Genomic DNA, 16871 nt, shown 5'->3' on the forward strand with positions numbered 1-16871 from the left:
AATTATAGGATCAATATGCAATAGCATACACAATATACATACATACATATAGACTAAATAGAGAAATTACTTGTTTTGATAGATTATATAAAATCTTTATTTTCACTGTACATTTGCAATGACATTCTGGTGGAGCAAGCTTCAGATGCCTTCATAATAAATACAAATATATATCAGTTTTCATGTTTAAAACTATACACAAGTTTCATACACTAGACTAGAAGCACTAAGCATGACTGTACAATTTACAATATTCACAACAATATTACAATATACAGTATAATCACAACGAAATAGCCAATATAGTATAAAACACAACACAATACAGCATAGAGCATAAATGTTCATAGATGTAAACATTGTATGTTTCATTGTGCAATGAAACACAAAGTGGTTGTGTTAGAATTGACAGTGGAGCATAGACGCCAAATGTTAATAATGGAAACATTGTGTAATGAGACCAAAAGTGGCATGTGCTAGAATGTCATATTGCACTTCAGTAGAAGTTTAGTAACATGGCTTTGACTCTTAGAGGTTTTGTTCTTTAACAACTTGACATGAATATGTCCAGGTCACCCAGATACTTAAAGATAAATTAAAAGACACTTCTTGCTTCACTGGGCATTTTTGTATTTATTATTGAACAAGAATATTTCATGGCCCTTACAGGCCTTGTTCCTCATAACAGTTTGAAATAAACGTGTTCAGATCCTCCAGATATTCGAAAACAAATCCATTTGGAGAAGGCAGGCTCCATCACCTCTCCAAGGAATATCTTGCGGTGACTCTCTACCCAGGACCATGCTGGACCAATGTTCCTTATGAACTTCCACTTTATGTTCTTTCTGTAATCCTGTAATAAAAAATAAATAAAGGTTTATTTGTGGAGCATGCAGCTACAGAGGGAGCTGAAGATGCCGTAAGTGCTTCTGTCATAAAGCATTTGGCATTTCCTTGCGTACTACAGTCTGGCTGCAGTTCAAACAGTAAAAATGGGATGTGGTCCTGCACAGTTCAGTTCTTTTTTTTTAGATAAAGTAACCTGTAAGAATGTATCAACAAATTTATCAACACTGTTGAACGTTAATAACGTGCATGTGTGAAGTTCAACTAGGCATATCAAGCTGTATGTGCATAAACTACACAAATGACTCACAGTTTTTAAGTTATCAATGTTTTACATTTTAACAATTTCTCAAAACAAGTTACCATTAAGTTTTATTTTTCTTTGGCTTGACAGATATCTGATACGTAAAGTTAACAGCAGCAAAAGAGGTTACGTGCACCACAGTACAATCCTTGTGAATATATCGTATGATTTTATCAAGCATAAATATATGTATTAATATAAATACATTTTGGAATTACATTAGGCTTTCGAAACAAATACTTTTACTTACCGACGTGGTAAACATCTTTAGTACTTCACCTTCGTGCTTTCTCTCTTCTTCGGGAAGCACCAACATAAGGTACATTATCGCCATCTACTGTGTTGGAGTGAGATGTGAATGGACGTGGCAACTGACGCCACGCCTGGACGCGGGCGGGGCCGGATGCCCACCGCAGGCCGCAGCGAGACGCTACCCGAAATTCTCGTCATTGGCATTCTCGTTTTCTCTTAATTGATGAGTTATCTCGTCAATGGCGGGGAAAGAGTTTAAGAGCAACTATGATCCGAATCACGATTTTACATTTCCTTTGGTGTGTAAGTAGCCTGGGTGCCAGCCGATCTTAGCCCCGCCCACCACGATTTGAAATACGGGGAAGATCGGTCTGGGGATTCACCGTTGAGGAGCTACTATGAGAATACCAAAACAGGCCGACGAATCAAATTGTGAGGGCAGGCTTTATACGCTTATTGACATATAAACGACAGTAACGTAATGAACCACGTCACCAAAGAGCGCGTGTGTTGAATGGCTGCCGCTGTAGAGTTCAGATGTGTGGATTCTGACATTGAGTCTGTTCTAAAAGATATCGACAGAGCATTGATTTTAAAAGAGGAACAGAGAAACGCGAGCAGGGCATTTGTTGATGTTTTTGCCGTCCTTCCTATGGGATTTGGCAAAGGTTGGTCGCAACTGAAATGGGCAACCTTATCATGGCGATGCAACTCTGCGTGCACGACGAGATGGATATAATTAGCGGTCGTTGCCAGCTTCTTTTCGGAAGCCCGGAGTCGTGGTTGCTGAATAAGTGGAGGGACATGCTAGGCTCCAATATTTTCAAGCCAACGTAGGGTATCGTCGTGGATGAAGTTCACCTAACGTACAAATGGTAAGAGATAGTCATACTCTATGACTTAGTAAATACTTCATGTTGTGATATAAACGAAATGTTGTAAACATAGTAGGTGTTGATGTACATTCGCTAACTCAGACTTAGTATAATCACAATGTTAGTGTCATTGTAGCGAAATAACTAGCAGTTCGGTCAGGCTGCAAAGACGTAATTTCAACATACACTCCGTTGCTCTGATTGGTCGTAGGTCTATCCAATTGAGTGCAGAGGCATTTTTCGGTTGAGACACGCCTCATAATTATAGCTCAATGGAGCGGTATCAGACTCAAATTCTGACTAGAATTGAGTATGACAACGTCAGGCTAGTGTGTAAGTGTGTATTAGTACATTTTAACGATATGCAAATGGTTTTAATACCTCAAAATAAACGATGATGCGAGTTATTGTCTTCAACGTAAATCTCTTTTCTTGGACTACAACAAACACACAGATTGTAGGCAACAGTTTACTTCCTGGGGTTGGTGATGAAGACAAGACCGACATTATCATAATTCCTCCAGCTTCAGACTCACAGCCTGTACTCCTGTTAGCATTGCATTGTGAGCGAATCTTTCAAACATGGTAGGGAGCGTCACACTTCCGGCTGATGTCAGAGGTATTCAGGCCATACACAACGTATAGATTAGCTGGCCAATCAGGGACACAAGGGTTTTCAGATCGATGAGTTTTGTACAAATCAATGAGTTTGAGGAAGAGGGTGAAATCTGGAGCTACAGTACGATATAAAGAATGTGGGTTTTTTTAACCGTAAACCACGCAAACACATTGTATTATACCAAATACACAAAATAACGTTTTTAGCTATGAAATAGGTGCACTTTAAAGATAGCCAAACTTTAATGTGGTGTTTAAAATTGTGATTTTCAGGCCTGTAAGTTTAATAGCCAGTAAAGCATTTTATGCAATACACTCTAAAAACAAACGGTGCTATATAGCACCAAAAGTGGTTCTTTGCTCGTAATCATAGAAGAACCGTTTTTAGTGCCATATAGCACCGGTGAAGCACCTGTGTAGAACCATATAGTGCTATGTAGAACCAAATGTGGTGCTATGGTGGTGCTATGTGGCCCCCATATGGTTCTACACAGGTGCTTCACCGGTGCTATATGGCACTAAAAACGGTTCTTTTATGGTTACGATTCAAATCAACAGTTTTGGTGCTATATAGCACCGTTTGTTTTTTAGAGTGTACAATGTAATACAGTACAAAGGATGCGAAAGGTCTTCCCGAAACAGAACAAAACGTTTTTATTGTCTCAGATCTGTTCTTTACATGCCATATCTAGAAACTGTGCTATTTTGAGACACCATAAATATGAACTAAAATGCACTTTTAACATACTATCTCTGTATTAAAAATGTATTTAGTTACACTTGTATTAAGCTTGAACTCTACTTTCATACAAAGATTGTTTCAAGTTTACTACAAGTGGTTATTTTTTAAATAAATTTTTAGCACATTGTAGTTCATATTTATGGTGTCTCAAAATAGCACAGTGAAATACACTTAAGAACATCTTAAGAAGTATTTAAGATGAATTTTTAGTATGCAAGTACAAAATTAGTGTGCGAAAATAAAGCACTTTTAAGTACACTATGAAAGTCTACTACTTTTTCACCTGGGAGTATTAACTAATTGTGCAACTAATTGTGACCTGGCCAGTAAAAACCCAGTTTAAGTTATTTTTGTTTATTTACTATTTTCTACATAAAATCATCCTACATAATGTGAATATAACCGTAATCTATGCTCCTAATCTTATTATTAGATTTGAGACTTGTATTAACTAACCTTTATTTCACATACGGGGTCACATTTTTATAATCCAATGCTTTGTTGTTGAAAATGTGCAATGGTGTAAAGCGTTCTAGAGATTTCTTTGATTTGTAATGACTAGATGTAGTCAGTTACTTAATAACTGGCCTTGCATCCTTTGCACTCGTTGAGTCATTAGTCAAGTGTCAGTTATTCGGTAAAGATGCTCCATTTCTCAATAAGAAGTTAAACATTTTCTCATTTTACTTGGCAAAGACACCCAAAAGATTTTAATCAACAGCTCTGCTGTGTTTTCTCTTCATCAGCATCATTGAGAGATGTCTTGAAAAACTCTTTCTAGAAAAGCTGTCTCATCATGTTCCCAATCCATTACACCGAATCCAGACATGATATTTTTAAACCTGTTATTATTAATAGTGGGAACGGCAAGTGCTGCCTTAATAAAAGACTGGAGCTGCTCTGAGTGTGGTCTAGTCATAATGTCTGGGTGGTAAGTGAGACAGTGAATGTATAAGACTGAGATCAACATGGCTTAAGTTAACGTGATGATGTGTATCCAATAAGGCCAGCTTATGTTTTCATATCAATCTAATATCAGTTTGAGTTGGGACAAATAGTTTATATTGGCAACAACATATGCATTGCTTTTGTGCACATGTTGCTTTTATGCATACCTTAAAGGTGCAGTGTGTAATTTTTAGAAGGATCTCTTGACAGAAATGCTAAATAATATACAAAACTATCTTATCTGTGACCTTTCATAATAAACCGTTATGTGTTTATTACCTTAGAATGAGATGTTTTTATCTACATACACAGAGGGTCCCCTTACATGAAAATCGTTATTTTGGGCCGCCATGTTTCTACAGAAGCCCCTAATGGACAAAGCGTTTTACTAAGTTGTCTCCAATGATGACCTGTTTGTCCAGTGGTGGCTACCGTAGCTTCTCTATGTGTTTCAAAAGCCAGGGGTGAGCAGTGGACTTAGCCGTTGGTTGCAATTCACAACCTCACCACTAGATGCCGCTAAAATTTACACACTGCACCTTTAATTCCCCTCTAATAAAGAGCAAACTAATGAATATTTAGTATTATCTATATAGTAACCATTTTAGGGTCTATAAAAAACTTAGATATTGTCAAAGATTATTGAAATACAGTGTTAAGCAAATAAATTGATTTGTATTTATTTAAGAATAGTCTCTCTCTCTCTCTCTTTCATTGCATTGTGAATCAGTCATGTAAATAATAGCCATTTAAGTCTGATGGTAGATTTACAGCATCATGCTGGAATGACTCTTAATGTTATTTGTCCTCACTGTGACTCACCTTTACTGTTTGCAAGTAGTTCACAACATGTTCGCATGTTAATATGCATGATGTGTGCTTATGAATGTACTAGTAAGATATTATTCATTACACAGCTCTCTGATATACTTAAATTAGATCGGAGTCGCTCTGGGAAAACGTGTTTGGAGCTGGCTTCTAGCTGGTCTAAGCTGGTTATTAGCTGGTCAATCTGCCACCATGTTCTAAAAACCAGCTCGACTACCCCGTAGGGTGTTAAGTGGTATCCGTTTTGCGTCAGAGTCCCGATCTTTCTGTTGTAATGCCCAGCTGACTATGCATTATTCCTCGAATGACTGAACTGAAGTAGTCATGGAAGTCAGGATTTCTTAATGATTTATTTATAAATTACAGACATGTCAAAAACAACTGAAAATGGAAAAGATTAGGAAAAGGGACATATAAAATAAATTAATAGTGAGCAAATAATGGCGTTTTAAAAAATATTTTAAAGAAAATATAAAGTTTTTGCAGCTTTGAAGCACTAAATTTTGGTCTGTGAAAAGATTAATTGTGATTAATTGCATACAAAATAAAAGTTTGTTGCATAATTTATGTGCATGCTCTGTGTGTAATTATTTTATTTATATAAATACACACACATTAATGTTTGTATTTAAGAAACATTTACATGTTTAAATAGATTTTGATATATTTTATATTATAAATAAAAATATACCTAAATAAAAGTTTTCTTAAATTCATACATGTATGTGTGTATTTATATATAGCTATATACACACAGTACACACACACATATTTTATGCAAACCAAAACATTTATTTTGTATGTGATTAATAACAAATAATCTTTTGAGAGTCCTAGTTTAAATGTACTCCGAGTTCTTGCAAATGCAAGCTACAGGTGTGCAACAAAGTCTTTCAATAAAAGTTTATAACAATAATGTCTTCTACTAGCTTATTGAATTCCTACAGCATACTCATAAGGTTATTGTGTAGCTTCAGGCAAAGCTCAAGTTAAAATGCATGGTGCATTTGTAGGTCATTTTTGATCTGATTCTGTTTATGCGGAGGTACTGAATCGTCTGTCTTTGCTTATGTATATTATGAATAAAGTGAAGCCAGGGTTAATTTTTATAAAAAACGTACTACTGTTAGATTCAAGTTTCTCTCTCATGGGACAAACACATTCCAGATGTGCATTTATCCGTGTTATTTATGCTTTCTGCACAATGTCTTTCTCTCAATAATAAAATATTAATAAATTGACATTTTAAACTAAAACAATTATTAAATAGATTATTTACAGGTCTTAAGGGCTAATATGCTTAAACTGTTCTGATGACTGTGTTATTTTGTTATGTAACATGTGCATCCTCTGAACTATGCCACACTAACCTGCTGCATGAAAGAATAAAATAAAATTATAACTTTTGTCATAAAGCTACCAAGGTAACCTTTAATATGATATTTTAGAAGATCACGCGTCTCTGTCTTTTATATTATAAATGCACTGAATATAATTATACCACTCTGCTTCCCAGAAATGTTTTATTTTCCCCATCCTTCAGTGACAAAAGCCATTATTTATGCTGAAGCAGCCTGTAATTGTCTTAATATTTGTGAGGAAGGTTTGCATAACACTGCTGTGTCCCTAATTATTAACAACACTGACACAGAGATTATTGTTCCCACAGTACACCTGCAGGAGAGGGGGGGCATATTCACCCCTCCGTTTACTCTCTCATTAATATTCTGCACTTACGTAAAGCCTAATTCAATTCGACATACATTTGTCTGTTTTCAGGATTGTTCTGTGTTAAAAACGAGCTGATTGTGTATTTGTCACAAAAGACACCTGTAGGCTATTGTGTGTTATTGCCATAGTGACGTGATCAAAGGTTCATGCAAAAAACCTGATCATAACAGAACAAGTTCATTCTTAGAGGGCACCACTTGATAGTAACCCCTGGCATTTTTTGACTAAAGTTCACAAAGGTGACTTGTATAGTTATAAGGTACATGTGCATTTTTGTTGACCTGGGCAATTAGTTACCAGTATAAGCAATAGATCAGACATGAAGTGCACTCTTAAGGTTTATCGATTTTTTGGGAACTGCAAATGAAAATTTGTTAAGGCTTTAGCAAAATGTCATTAACAAACAGCAAGAAGGGTTCAGGATAAAAGAGTTAATATCACATGATCTATTTGGGGAATGTACAGTTTTCTAAAACATACAATGAAAATAAGTGTTTAGTACATTTACAATTGCAGTACATTTCAAGGTAAACATTTTTATCAGTATGTGTGTTCCCAGGGTTTTAATCCATGACCTTTTGCACTGCTATAACACAATGCTCTACCTCTGAGCTGTACAGGAGCACATCATTAACTTTAATTCATTCCTTTAAAGCATTTAAAACAGACTTAAAAAGCACACACCCTGTCAGAAAAATGGCCCATACCTGTTCATTTTTTTATAAGTACACCTTAAAGAGTCCATATTAGTAACTCATGATATTGGTACAAAATGTATAGGCTACATATCTGTACCTTAATGGTACACGTCCAGCTACTGCCCCAGTGACAGCTTGAGACCATTAGCATTTGTCTAACAGTGTATTGGTTGACATATTTGTGTTTATTTGTGTCCCATACTTGCATAAACTCCCAAGCAGACACAGAGATGCACATGCTGTGTTAGTTTGTAGGTTAATATTTGTGCTGCTCGTCTGTAATGTGACTGCGCCATTCTTCACTTTTTCCCTAGGGATTTAAAAGCTGACCAATTAATCACGCACACACCACGCATCACTTCTTGTATATAAAGTGAGTCTCGAGCGTCCTCTGAGAAAGTTTACGAGAGGGCATGCAAAGGCTTTCTGACAACACCTCCCTCTACATCTGACCTACACAACTGACTGCTAGTTGGCTACATCATCTTTTGAGCAGTATAACACAGCACACAGCATTTGACATTATAGGAAAACTGGAGAAATTTTGTGTACTCATTTACAGGTGAGTTATTTGACTTTCTGTGGACCTTTCTTACAAAGTGTGACTGGTACAGTTTTACAGATAAATCTATTGTTGTCTTTTAACTTTGAATGTAGTGTGAGGTGGTTGAAGATGGTCGATTCACTAACTTGTGAATGGTAGTCGCGTAACGTTAGTCAATATTTGACTGTGAAATTGACGGACAGCTATGCCATTGCTGGAGCGTATTCAACATTTAATACGTTTCCTTTGATCTTGATTAACAGGTGATGAGGTCGGTATTTGTCTTGTAGTCGTCTGCTTCTTTATCACATCTACCTTTTTGGCACTTATTCTACTTCACTGTGCGATTTTTTTATTATATTTATTTATCCATTCATTGTTGGGGGAGGTTTGTCGCGTCGCTAGATGAGGTGTCACGCATACAAAACCGCTGCATGCATCATAATACGCTGAGCATATACGCATTTTTTTTAACGTTTCAGACTGAATTTAACTTTGAAGTTGACTGTTCTCAGACCAGCCACCTTTCAGATAAAACGATAAGTTGATCTTCGATTTATTCCACTAGGCACGCGCGCACAGTCAACTGCACGCGCGAGGCGAGATATCTGAGGAAGCAAGAATTCAGGTGCTCGTGCGTTTGCCAGTGCATTTGACGGTAAATACACACAAATACACACGTTCGGTTATATATTTACTTACAACCAGATATATTAAGCGTATTTTGCTTATCTGTTTGCGTTTCATGTTTATGAAATGAATGTTATTTAATTGAGATATCGAAAAGCATGAGTTAAAAACTCTGAGCAGCGCAATGTGAGATAAGTTACAAATATGGTCATCCTAGTTTCCGCCAAAATATTATTAAAGAGAATACTGAAAACTGTTAATCTTTAAATACATTATTGGTCATTTGCTATTAGAAACTGTTTCAAGACAGTTTAAATAAATTAACAACTATTTTCATATAAAAAAGATTGAACAATGGTCGATATTTAACTGTACTGGCTTCTGCAAGCTCTAATACTTGGCAATGTGATTAACGTAGTACATGTTGTATGTATAAAGAGCCAATCCAATAGATTACAATGACATTAAACGAGATCTGTTCATTGTTAACATGATTCTCGTGACATGAAAGAGTTTGTTATTAGGTTATCAGACTAAACAGGCGATGTGAATGCACAGTATCCAGATCATTGACTTCAGCTTAGGCTATGCCTATGACATGCTGCATCACAGTCATTTTGGATGAGTGCTGGGGTTTTGTGAGGCGTGTTTGTCTGGACAGTCTCCATTTATAAATGAAGACCTTAACAACAAATATGTGTCGCTGTAAAAATAACTCTTCCCAACACTCCGCACCCCTCTCTCCGACTGCTCCCATCACAGCTGCTGGCTCTGAAAATGTTTTGAGAGGGTTATGGTTATTATAGGGCTACCCAATGCAATAATTATGCAAACAGTCACGTTCATTTTTTAGGTCACCAGTTGCTTGTACTAGAGTTTCCATTTATTGTATAACTTAGTTTGTTATTGTAAAACAAAGTCACATAACTGAATTTTTCAGATGTTGTGTACTAAAAATGCCAGTGGATATACTGTAAAAACATCAAACAGGAAATGACAGTGTGTCTCAATAAAACTACAAGTGGTTGAGTTACACGATCAAAATCTTGCAGCTGTGACCTTACGTCATCACAGGGACAATCTCAGTGACCCGTTATATCGTAATGTACAGGACGTTACGTTTCTCTGCTGGACGTGTTATGAAAACGTCATTTTGCAATTACAATTACGCATCGTGTAATCTCATGTGATAATAAAGATATAATAACTGGCATATTATCAGTTAAACACAAACAGTTGTGTTTCTTTTTGTCTGTATGCCACCAAGGCACAAAGGACATCCAGTGGACCCCTAAGGTCATAAGCAGGATAAAGCATATCTCCTCTGATAGAGCAAGCATGTAAGTGTACTTCTTGTTTTGTCTAGTATGGATACTGTGCCTCTTACATTTTTATATTATTTACTACTCTAAATACAATATGAGGATTAGTGTAAAGGTGTAATACATCTATCATATAACATTTTGATCCTCAATTGAAGTATATTATAGTTTATAGCTTCCCCCAGTGCTGGCTCCTCTTTCATGGCCAAAACTAGTCATCAACCTTTTTGCAGGTGCTTTGTTGTAGAGCATTTTGTCAGCAGCACAAACGTCATGGTTTCGAACCCAAATACTGACCAAAATGTTAGTCACTTTGGATTAATGTAGACATATACACAATATCATGTTATATGTCTATATAATAGTAATATTAAAGTACCTGCTGTGTGCATCTAGCCTGTTTTCATTAGATTTTGGGAATTTAGGCCATAAAGGAGTATTGTTGAGTCATGTCCCCTTGGTCACATGTTTGTCGGAGGGCTAAAGGAGGAAACTTTATCGAGGGGGAGGGACGGCTATCAGCGGGTGCCTCAAGGTTGGAAGTGAACAGTGTATCAGTGTGTGTGTGTGAGAGAGAGAGAGAGAGAGAGAGAGAGAGAGAGAGAGAGAGAGAGGTTTAGGTAAAATGGTGGTGTGCTGATACTGGCAAAACTGCTATTCTGTTCTCCAATCACTGCCTTTCTGTTCACCTCCAGTTCCTCCTCCTCCTCCTGTGTTCCCCTGTCTTTTTCTGTCTTTTGGTGGCTGTCTGGCTTCAGTGGGTCTCTGCCATTGCACTACAATGACTGCTGTAGCTGTAGTCTCTCTGCTGTAAGCATTCTGAGGTAAGTCACTGTGTTTCATGTTGTCTTTTTCTGGCACTGTCTATCGGATTCTTCTAAGTTTTAATTGTTGCGTGCTCTTAGTTTTGTTGAATTTGCAACTGAGGTTTGATATTATGGTGTGTAATATTTGTTGTGACACAGAAGGCACTTAATAATGGTCACAGCAGCCCTTCCTGTCTACAAAATGTTTCCTGTTTGACTTAACAGGAATTTTAAAATTTTTACTCAAAATATAAGGATGAAAACTATTGTATGGTTCGAAATGTGCTTTAATGAGCAGTAATGTGATGTGTTTATTGCCTGTTATTGTGAGAGTGTTGAATGTATCCAGTCTAGTGATGATGATATCAGCCTAAGATTATCTGATGACTCGGTCATTCTTCTATTGGACTTGAATTGTGAATGTTGTACTCTGGCAACTTTTGTTACATTTTCTTATATAGTAGAATCAATAATTTTTTATATTCCTAAGAATAGGAAGAAATGCAAGCTTATTGAAATCTCATGTTTACATGAGTCTTGACCAGACTTGTACAGTACCATCTAGCATCTCTTAAAACAGCAACAGATTTTGTACCTGGTACCCATCCCCAAATGTAAGCTTTCGGCTACCAATAAAACATAAGTCTGTCAGATCCGTTTACCACATTTTAACATTTTTTATTTTGAACGTTTCGTTTTTACAATTAAAAGTCAGCAGATTTAGACTGGGTCCATATGCTGTGTCTACACTGTAAATCTGTGAGTTTTGTTTAAAATCTATATTATTATAAAATAGTTATTTTAGTTTTTACATATAGCAGTATTTAAGCAGTGTAATCGTCAACTTATCAATCCACCTGTTCATAGTCTTAAGGGAGCATCTGTGCCGAATCACTGTTGTTTGTCTCATTTAGTGCCCAATATAATTCACAGGCACAGAAAATGAGCACAGCGCTCCTTCACCATGAGGTTGAACGTCATTGTAATAAAATGATCACATTTTCATTAATGCCAAAAATCATTAGGATATTAAGTTAAGATCATGTTCCTTAGTGTTGTAGTTCTCGAGACCAGTCTCGGTCTCAAGACCACTTTTTAAAGGTCTTGGTCTCGTCTTGGAATCGACCGCATTTTTACTCGGTCTCGTCTAGAACTAAATTCTTAGTATTTTTGTTTTGTTTTCAGTAAAAATATCTAAAAAATCGTAAATGAAGATGGTTTTTCTTGATGAACAAAACGACCCAAGAAAATAAGTCTAGTTTTTAGAGCAAAAATATCAAATTGTGCATAAAACAAGCAAAAAATCTGCCAATGGGGTAAGCAAAATTTTCTTGAATTTTTCTTGAATTTAGTGTTTAAGAAAAAGGTTCCATTTTTTTTCTTACCTCATTGGCAGATTTTTTTGCCTGTTTTTATTTTACAAAATCACTTAAATTTGATATTTTTGGCCTAAAAACTAGATTTAATTCAATTATTTTTTCGATATTTTTACTGAAAACAAGACAAAAATACTAAGCATTTTTTTTCTTGAAAATCATTTCAAATTTATTTTTTATCATTAATTTTATGCAATTTATTCAGGTTTGGCATATGATGTTGGCATTGGGAGAAACTTAAACAATGCTTAAACAATGACAGTTTTTCTAATTTTATTACTAAAACACCTGCATTGTGTTAAGTGGATGGCAAGCCATGGAAAGACATAAATGGTTAAAGGAATAGTCTACTCATTTTCAATATTAAACTATGTTATTACCTTAATTAAGATAAGTTGATACATCCCTCTATCATCTGTGTGCGTGCACGTAAGCGCTGGAGCGCGCTGCGACACTTCGATAGCATTTAGCTTAGCCCCATTCATTCAATGGTACCATTTAGAGAGAAAGTTAGAAGTGACCAAACACATCAACGTTTTTCCTATTTAAGTCGAGTAGTTATACAAGCAAGTTTGGTGGTACAAAATAAAACGTAGCGCTTTTCTAAGCGGATTTATAAGAGGAACTATATTTTATGGCGTAATAGCACTTTTGGGAGTACTTTGACTCGGTGCAGTAACACCCTCCCTCTCCCATTATTCCATTTAATATTGAAAATGAGACTATTCCTTTAAGTTTCAGCTCTTTAGTGTTTGTTCACTTTTATTTGCTTATAGACAAAGATAAATTCCCACATATCTGCAATGCCTTTGATTATTTTATCAACTTCTCTGATGGTATACACACATATACGCATGCACACGCACACACACAGACAAGAAGTGCCTAATCATATGCATATTCCACATTTTATCATAAGTGTTTTAATGCAGAGATTTGCAATGGTCTTGGTCTTGACTTGGTCTCGGCCTGTCTTGGTCTTGACTCGGTCTTGAACCTTTAGAGTCTTGGTCTTGTCTCGGTCTCGGCCTGTCTTGGTCATGACTTGGTCTCGGTTTAGGTGGTCTTGACTACAACACGGATATTTTGTAAGTTTCCTACAATATATATCAAAACTTTATTTTTGTGAGCGGGTGCAGTTGCTAATGACTTTATTTGGAAAACTCTAAAGGCGATTTTGTCAATATTTAGATTTTTTTGCAACCTCAGATTCCAAATGTTTACATTTTTGTATCTCTGCCAAATATTGTCCTATCCTAACAAACCATACATCAATGGAAAGCTTATTCAACTTTCAGATCAGGGTCACATTTATATATACCGTATCTAAGGTTTTACTGATGTACATTAATTACACAAAATCTTTTTTATGTCAAAGCCTTGGAGACACCGTATGTCCTAGTAATAATGGAAACAGTGCACGTGAATTTGAGCTATTATAACTACTCAGGCTTGAAAGTAGTGTTCTCTGTTTAAGCAAGTACATGCTTTACCGACGTCACACATTTAACTTAACCTTTGAATGTGGAGGGTGCTACAAAGGAAACTGACAGAAAGAGTCGGGGAAGTCGATAAGCTTTGAGAGAACAGGAACACTTCAGTGCCAACATTTTTTGGCATTTACAGTATTTTCAGTTATAATGAAACTGATGTATTACAAACCATTATTACACAGTATTAATTGGGAAAGACGCAAAAGCCCTGAGAGGTTTCATTGATAATATAACAGTATTTGACGGGGGTTTATAATGGATTTTGTTTCTGATTTTGGTATTTTTATGTAGTCAATCTTTCCAGCTGTTTTATCTGTTCATATGAGACACTGTAATATTGATATTGCATAATAGCTTTGACCTTGTTATTGTTGACTGTCTGAACATCTTTCTAATAAAACGACAACAAGGAAGAGATATAGCAGTAAATCAGCCACTTTTTTTAATATAGTAAATCCATTATTATAGCAGCTTTCAAAGGAATGACATATAAACATTTAATTCATTCTTTTGTCTTGAGAATCCATTTTTAACAAATTATAAGAATGTTTATACTGTTGTACCAGTTGTTTATCTGAGTATGAATATTTTTATATTTTTATATATTTGGTATGTAAAATAATACTAACAGATCTTGTGGGTGCTTTCGGCAGACCTTAAGTACCTCTATTTAAGAATACATATTTATGTTTGTTACTTTTTAACTATATGGATCTTTACTTAAGGGCTTTAAAGACCATTTATAAACAGGCATTAACAGCCAAGACATGTCCTCGGTATCAAGAGTTAATGGAAACTTAAAAAGCATAAAAGTTAAAGGTCATGCCTATAACATTTACGTATATTATGTAGGCTATAGGAATCTGTGGTTGAACCTTTAACCAAGCAGATATTCTCTTTATCAATGTGTCACATCAGGTTATGCTGCCCGAAAGTTCCCAGTTGAGTCTGAGTGAAAGAGAAAAGGGCTAAAGCCAACGCACTTTAAAGCACCACCCACAAATTTTACCATAAGCAATGAGTGACTCGCAGGACGTCGGTGATGTCACTTCTGCAACAGGCTTGACTAGACATCTGGTAAGTAATCTTTAACTTGTTCACTGAATGTTTGTTTAGTTTTTCATTTCTTAAGCTATAAAGATTATGAAGAGATGTGCCTGTACATTGGAGGTAGGCTAAGCCTCAGCAGAATTTATCCATCATTACCTTCTCCAGTGTAAGTTGCATTCGATATATAAACATCTGCCAAATGCATAAGTGGAAATGTAGAAAAGGTGCCTTGACAAAAATGTATCTTTTTTTGGTAAAAATTTTTTTTTTTGGGCGCATTGATTAACATCAGCAAAACCATGGTTTACCAGTGGCGCCCGCTGACTTCTTTTTTCGAGGGCGCACGATTTGAAGTTCGTCACTACATGTATGTAGCCCGTCATGTGTGTGGTTCGTTATTTCAAAATATGTGTTCGGCACATCTAAAGGGTTTATGATAAAGGAGACGCTCACGTTTGCCAGATACTCGCATAATCTCATGCGTAGAGTTTAGAGTTAGAGTATTTTGTGAACGTGAGCGTCTCTTTTATCATTAACGGTTTTGACGCGTGTGCAGCAGGCACTTATTTTGACAAAACACGTGATGCACATGGTTCACATGACACAACAAACACATATTTTGAAAAGACGAGCAACACACATGACACGCCGAACACATATTTTGAATTTGCGCCCCTCAGAAGAGCAGTCACCAGCTGCCACTGGGTTTCACTACAGTAACGTTATTGCTAATGGTCTGTTTTTTTAGTGACCAACAATTACCCTCGCCAGGCAGGAGCACTTCCCTTCTGAATAAAGCTTTGATGTTTTGCTCAATCATTTGAGGTGTTTTTAAAAGGAAGTGAGGGGAATGAGTTTGGGTCTTGGGTTGTGTTCTCTTTGGCACAGAGGAGCTGTTTGGCATAAATAGTTGGTCTAAGGTGGTTATCTAGGCATTGATTTGGTTTATTTTCAGTTGGAGGTGATAGTTGAATAATAGTGTGGTATTTATGTATAGGCACAAAATTAAATCCAATTTTCATTACGAAGTGGTTTGATCTCTCTGACTAACCTTTCCACGGACCCCATTCCAATTAACCAGAATAAGGTTTAAAACAGTTTGAGTAACCATAGAGACAGGGATGGTTAATGTGCCATACCCAGAAATCAATTTACTTCTAAGAAAACTGTTGTGCCAGCTGAGATGATGTCTCACTCGGCACCTGGTGTCTCACTCTCGAAATGGTTTTTAAATATGTCTGGGAAAACAAAGCATTTTTGATTAGCTGTCACCATGTGGTTTTCTTCGAAGACCCATATGATCATTTTGTTATGGTAAAAATTACATTATGCATGGACTCATTTCTTGAACTAGTCTATGCATTCAAACAATAGTTTTAGGAAATAACAATGAGCCTGTATCCATTGTTTAAAGCAGTCCATTAGCACAGAGACTTTGGTTAAGGTTAAACAACTGGGTTTGGGTATTTCCCATCTGGCTTGTTTGTAATTATGTGAGTGGGCCTTTTCTATTTCGCATCTTAAGATAAAATAGAACAAATTCTATAAACATGTCCATTTTAGCCTGTTTTGGTATGATGCAAGTCCACTGCAAGTTGTTTATGGTTGCAAGTTGTCTATGCCTACTTAAATCCCACTGTTACTGCCAATAACTGACAGACCAAAGCACAAATAACCAACAGCTAGCTCCTACTTATAAAAATAAACCTGAATATTGGTTTTCTACACAATATATCCTTAAATAATCATTTGATCTGCTGGTTATGGATCCAGACAGTAGTCTAACATATCTATAAAATGTGTAAAAC

General features: G+C 36.2%; 1 protein-coding gene across 7 annotated transcripts in view; it reads left to right on the top strand.

The window, feature by feature from the left end:
• Positions 1-8245: 8245 nt before the first annotated feature.
• The window catches only part of slc4a2a (solute carrier family 4 member 2a), a 28419-nt gene continuing 19793 nt past the window's right edge, over positions 8246-16871 (top strand). For 2 of the 7 annotated variants that reach the window (XM_073874522.1, XM_073874506.1), the window contains exons 1-2: positions 10928-11162; positions 14932-15090. In XM_073874522.1, coding sequence (XP_073730623.1) covers positions 15031-15090 — 60 coding nt within the window. In that variant the 5' untranslated portion in view covers positions 10928-11162; positions 14932-15030. Of the gene's footprint in view, positions 8405-8954; positions 9045-10927; positions 11163-14931; positions 15091-16871 lie in introns of those variants that run through there. The other 5 variants (XM_073874511.1, XM_073874509.1, XM_073874519.1 and 2 more) reach the window with 5 other exon arrangements.

The sequence above is a fragment of the Misgurnus anguillicaudatus genome, chromosome 2 (genome assembly GCF_027580225.2).
Source record: "Misgurnus anguillicaudatus chromosome 2, ASM2758022v2, whole genome shotgun sequence".
Taxonomy (NCBI): Eukaryota; Metazoa; Chordata; class Actinopteri; order Cypriniformes; family Cobitidae; genus Misgurnus; species Misgurnus anguillicaudatus.